This window comes from Crocodylus siamensis, chromosome 4, assembly GCF_052110815.1.
Source record: "Crocodylus siamensis isolate JL-2025a chromosome 4, ASM5211081v1, whole genome shotgun sequence".
NCBI lineage: Eukaryota > Metazoa > Chordata > Crocodylia > Crocodylidae > Crocodylus > Crocodylus siamensis.
Window position 1 is genome coordinate 82,884,776 of NC_143398.1, and position 6,088 is coordinate 82,890,863.

The window sequence follows — 6,088 nt, forward strand, 5'->3', positions numbered from 1 at the left end:
CCAGAAATTTGGTGATAGACAACCAGTAGCAATTAATGCTGCCAAATTTGTGAGCCCTATGGGCCCAATGACATGGCCCCCAATGCTAGTTTAGACCAGCAGACCCAATTCGGCGCACACACAGGGCCAGGCTAGGGGATGCACCAGATCATACCCATGCACTGACCCCACGCTGGGTCTGGCCCGTAGATTGATCCCATGTACTGGTTCCAGCCAGAGAATGGACACCACACCACTCATTGAGCATTTATATGCAAACATTTGTCTGCTCCGACATACCAGAAATCCAGCGTGTTTGAGCAAACTATTAATCGAGTCTGCGGAGCACACAAACCGACGCACCTGGCGCTGCATCACATGCATCTGTATAAATTGCGAAATGCGCATCAGCACTGAAAAAATGGTGGTGGTGCACTTTTGAACTAAAACACCTTTGACGTGTTTTAATTCAAAAGCGCACCGCTGCCATTTTCTCAGGCTATTTATACAAATGTCCATAGAGTCCACAGGGCTGGAAAGGTTTGGCACCATTGCATTACACCATACCTAAGCAAAATAAAGTGAAGAACCAAAAGGCCAGGCAACTAAATGTTCAGTTGTCTTTAATTTCTATTTTTCAGAAAACAGATTATATTTATTCAATGTTAAAATGTACAGTTTATTTTAAAATAGTAATTTAAAAATCAGTAGTATAAAATCCATATACAGTAATTCCCCCCTCACTGTCATAGAGCTATAAGAGATTGAAAAAATATATACCTTTTTTTTTCAATAGAGTACCAGATTTTCCAGAAACCTGTGCCCAGTGAAATTTTATTTTCTAAAATTAATTAAAACAGTGCTGTAGCATTGCTACAATTAAAGTTGAGATTGCCATTCCAAGTCCCTGTTGGAGTATCAGATACTTATTTTCTTAAAGACTGTTTCTTCTCTCAGGAAGAAACATTCCAGTCTTGCTCTTAGCCCACAGTGATTTAAACAGAAAACTAAGAAACTCAACACAGCCCATTTTCAGTTAAGTGCATTGAAAAAAGTTAATATTTTAAGTCTGTTTACTCTAATTTTTTGCACAAAAAGCTAACCAACTAACTTTTAAAACTTTAAAATTTGGCGTGCAAATATTCATCCATAAGGAAAATAATATTTGCTAAGTAGAAAATGCTGGTATTAAATAAAACTTGCATAGTCTGTATTCACAGTATTGCATTACTCCCTATAAAGGCAAGTATGCACAGCATACAGGGTAGATGCCTATAGGATTCCATTTGGAATGATACATACTGAAAAGTTTAGCAACTGCCAGTAGGGCTTTCACAAGGACCAGAACACACACAACTTGTTTCCCTGGTTTATCAGGCACCACCGTCTCACAGAGTAGGGTCAATAAGGCACAACTCTTAGATCTATAAATAAATCCTTATTCAATTCCCTTATTTAGAATCTGTTTATACAAATCAAATCCCAAACTAACCTGTTTTGAAATCAATCAACTTATAAATGCCCAGGTGGCAAGGAGTTTTCACTATGGTTCAACATTAGGCCCCAGACTCAGAATCTTCTCTTGTTCTCTTTTCCTACCCAACTCCACAAACTGCTAATTTGCTAGCCAGCTGTCTCCCTCCAACTTTTCATATTCATACTTTTGGCTTTTTGCCTCTTTCTAATTAAGTCTCTACTCCATTGATGTCTCACTTTTCCCCGTCCAGTGGTCATCTTTCCTTCCCACCCAACCCCGGCTTCAGAGAACCCACCCCTTTCTTACTGTTGTCTAGCTCAAAAATAAAACTTATCAGTAAAAATCAAAATTTAGTTTGGGATGGCTAAACAAACATCCATCATACGATGAATACAGAAGAACAACAAAATCTTATATGCATCAAATGCATAGGGGAATGCCTCAAACAATCACGCTAAGGACTCACTTGGGAACTGGCACCATATCTTTTTAAAGTTTTAAAGTATAAATGATCACCCACCTGTTATCTATAATCGCATCAGTGTTATTTTTGAAAGAACCAACACAGGACCCCTTGCATTCACAATCTAGTATACTGGTCTGTAAAATATTACCTAGTCCTTAAACAGGAAGAATGCAGAAAACTACGTAAACATAACGATAAACGTAATATAAAAAGCGTCAGCAAACACAGTAGCAGCTCATTCTTAGGGCGCTAAGGAAGTGCATAGGAGTCCTAAGCATTCTAAACCTGGAGCCAGAAGTCAGTAAGTCAACCTCCCTCAGTCAAATTAAGCATATCATTTTCTCTCCACTACTATGCTCTCAATATCTTAATAAGCTTGTTTAAGACTAGCCATCACCTCCTTTGTACCCCCACCACCTGGTCAATATCTTCTTCCTGTCAGAAGATCTCCTTGGCTCCATTACCTGTAGTGGATCACTGCCAATTCTATCACGGTTCTTTGCTATCTATCCCTCTGAAAACTTTCCAACTAAGCCAGACTGAAAGGGTGTTTATGTCAAAAGTAAAGCATCTGGGGCAAATCCTAATGTTTCCTCCTTCCCAGTAGCAAGAAGCCTTCCTTCCTGCCCCTGCCCCCCCCAGCAAGCAAAAGTAAACACCTGGAGGATTAGACCCATGTTGTAAGGGTTAAGGTTCCACTTTGCACAACAATGTTAACTCAGGCACTTACTACTGTGGAGCCTTTATACTGTTAACTTATACATTAGACTACATCTGCAAGACAGCAGACAATATGGCTGTGAGAGCACTAGCCTTTATTTCTGTAGATTTACACTTTTACCCTTCAAATTAAATGTAACAGACATTTTAATATTCAAACATAAGAACTGCTCAGTCTAAAACAGTGGAGGCCAACCTTTCTGGAAGATGTATCATATATTAGCCCCACATCTTCCCCAAGTATCATTTCCATCCCTTTCCTCTGCCCAATCTGTTCTACTTTCCACTTTGTTTTCTTCACCTGATCTGCTAGTCTGCTTTCTGTTTTATCTGCTGCTGTACTACTTTCTCCTCTCCCTAATCTGCTGTAAGTGATGCATGAAGGCTGCTGGTGCCATTTGTGGCACATGTACCGCACACTGGCCACTCCGGGTCTGAAACATACTATTATCTCTGTCCCCACACCAATGAAAGATATGAACTAGAAGAAACAACGAATCAAAATGCTACATAAATAATAAAAATTTAAACCATAACTAAAGCAAAGTTCGTGTCCCAGTAATTGCCATCCATATTTTGTACACTTCGACAAAGGAAATGCAGATCTTTAACTCATATAAGGAAAACTCTTCAGAAGATATTCATTTAATGCATGATAAGTTATTGCCATCTGCAAGCATACTCTGACGCTCTGCAGGTTATTGTCCAGGTACAGAGATTGCACCAGTGATGATCATTTTATTTCTCAAACTTCCAAACTTGATTTTTATCTGAAGCATTACAAGTTCTCATCTGTACATCAGGCCGACCCTCAGAAGTACGATAAGCACTAAGGCACTTTCCTGAATGAGGATGATAAACAGTCCCATCTTCTCTGAAATGCCATATCATATTTTCTGGAATAGGGGATCCATCCTTTGGGCAGTTCTTCATACCAACAAAATCTTGTTGATCAGGGACTTCAGCACACAGTTCAGTCACAGAGTTAAACCTAATTTCTTTGTTTGATGTATATTCAAAGAATTGGTTACCTCCTTGACCGTGACATCCAAAGAGAGAGACGTGAGCCCCAGTAGGATTATGCTCAGGTGAATTGTAATCTAGACATTCAGAAGATATACCCATGCTGTGGACGGCCCCATGCCAGCCAGGACGGTCCTCTGGCACGTGTAAGTTAGAAAATATGTTTTTCAAATACCAGTCAAAGCTCTTACATTTCAGACGTTCTCTTAGTAGCTTTCTTTCAGAAAGGTCTCCATAGCTCTCCTTCTTGGCGGGAGGGTTTCTGTTATAAAAATGCTCCTTGTACTCATCCATCCATACCTCAGCGGCACGTGCTGTGTTTTGAAGGAAACTTGGTCTGGCATACGGAGCACGCTTTGGAAACACGTGGCCTACATGGGAACAGGGGTGGATCTCCAACATGCCTCCACACTGCCACACCCGGAACGACAGCTCCAAGTTTTCCCCACCCCAGACATCCATTCCCATGTCATAGGTACCAAGGTACTCAAAATACTTCTTACTGACTGCAAACAACCCGCCAGCCATGGTCGGCGATCTAATCGGGTCGATTTTCGATTTCCGCCTCTGCCGTTCGTGCTCGGGCACCGAGTGCCACTGAAACGTCAGCCGCCAGTCGAAGCCCCCAATCATCGGCTCTCCCATTTGCATGTAGAACTCGAACGTGTTCCAGTCGATGGTATCGATGACGGGACAAATGACCACGGTCTCGTTCTCAGCGATCCTCTGCAATAGAGGCTCCAGCCAGCCAGAGACGCACTCGCAGTGACAGTCAAGGAAAGTGAGGACATCGCCAGTTGCGAAGGTGGCGCCAATTAAGCGGGCGCGAACCAGCCCTTCCCGCTTGTTGGTGCGGATCAGGCGCACCCTCTGCAGGGTGCTGATGTACTTCTCCAGGTCGGCCTTCAGGTACACTTTGTCGCTCAGGTCGTCCACCAGGATGATCTCCTTGAGCAGCACAGCAGGGGAGGTCTCCAGCACGCTGTGCACGGTGCGCAGCAGGGTGGACCAGGCCTCGTTGTAGAAAGCGATGACCACAGAGGTGGTGGGGAGGCTCCGGTAGGCAAAGGTTTGGGCCCTGCACTCCGCCATGCGCCGGTCCTGGATGTGGCGGTGCAAGGAGATCCTGTCGCTGGTGTGGATGTTGATGGCGTACTTCTCCACCAGCTCCTCCTCCCGCTTCTTCTCCGCCGTGCTCAACTGCAGGCGCGCCGCCTTGCCCCATTCCCCGGGCGCCCGCGACTCCGGCGGCGGCTTCTCGTACAGCGGCCGCGCGAGCTCCTCCGCCGCCTCCGCGCGGGCCGAGAAACGCTGCGGGCCCCACGAGCCCGGCCCGGCCCCGGCCGGCTGGAAGGCGGAGGCCGACAGCTCCACCGCTAAGTACCCGGCCAGCACCAGCAGCGCCGCGCATAGGCAGCCCCGGCCCAGCCAGGCCCCGCGCCGCGCCCCCCGCCGCCTCATGGCCCCCGGCCCGGCCGCTCCGCAACTCCGCGCTGCAGCCCCTCGCGAACGTCCAGCCAGGCTAGGCCAGGGGCAGCGCCCGCCCCGCTCCGCTCCGCTCCTCCCCGCCCCGCCCCGCTTACCCAGCGCTCCGCTGCTCGGGCTGAAGTGCAGCGCGGTCACGGCGGCGCGGTGCCCTCGGAGCGGCCGCTCGAAGCCGGGGTCCTCCTGCGGGGGCAGCGCGCGATCGCCAACGGCTGCCAGGGCCGCCCCGCTTCCCCCCCACCCCCCGCTTGGTTCCCTGCGCGACCCCCGCCCCGCTTCGCTTTTTCCCCCCGCCCCCCCCCTTACCAGTACAGACGCCATGGGCCGAGCCGGGCCGGTCCCGCCCCACCCCCCGCTAGCGGCTCCGGGTGCTAAGGCTGCCCGCCAGCCCGATCAAACCCCCCGCGCTCCAGCCCGGAGCAGCCGAGCCCCGAGCGCTGCCGGCAGGGGCAGCTCCTCCCTTGTCATCCCCCAACAGGGCCGAGTGTGGAATTGGACGAGTTCCGCGCACCCATCCATGAGATCGGCGCGCGGCTCGCCCTTAAAGAGACAGCGCCCTCCAGGCGGCCTGGGTCCCGCGGTGGATGGTGCAGCTGTGAGGGAGGGGGCTGCCGCTTTCCAGCCGGAACAGCCGTGCTGCAGCGCTGTCCCCCCCCCGGAGGGGTAGTGATATGCTCCAGTCCAAAGTTAGCACCAAGTTCCGGGGTGAGGGGGCAGTGGCTTTCTGTCCAGGAAACAGTCGCTGGACTTCAGGACCCAGCAGCATCTCAGCTGTAACTCCTACCCTCTGCGTGGCCCCGCTACAGACAGAAGTGGCAATTCCCTCTTCCCCCAGTGTGGCCACAGAAAGCTGCCTACAGCCGTGACCGAACACAAATAAATGCTGCAGGCTATCTGGTGCAAATCTGACCCCTTGTTGCACGAGGTACAGGCAACCC

The 6,088-nt window shown here is 48.9% G+C and overlaps 1 protein-coding gene across 4 annotated transcripts in view; it reads right to left on the reverse strand.

Annotated features, from left to right (window-relative positions):
- The window catches only part of POC1B (POC1 centriolar protein B), a 75,277-nt gene extending 69,673 nt beyond the window's left edge, over positions 1-5,604 (reverse strand). For 2 of the 4 annotated variants that reach the window (XM_090042659.1, XM_090042658.1), the window contains exons 1-2: positions 5,457-5,604; positions 5,249-5,333 (exon numbers count right to left, since the gene is read on the reverse strand). In XM_090042659.1, coding sequence (XP_089898785.1) covers positions 5,249-5,333; positions 5,457-5,471 — 100 coding nt within the window. In that variant the 5' untranslated portion in view covers positions 5,472-5,604. The remainder of the gene's footprint in view (positions 1-5,248; positions 5,334-5,456) is intronic. The other 2 variants (XM_090042656.1, XM_090042657.1) reach the window with 2 other exon arrangements.
- Between the last annotated feature and the right edge of the window lie 484 nt (positions 5,605-6,088).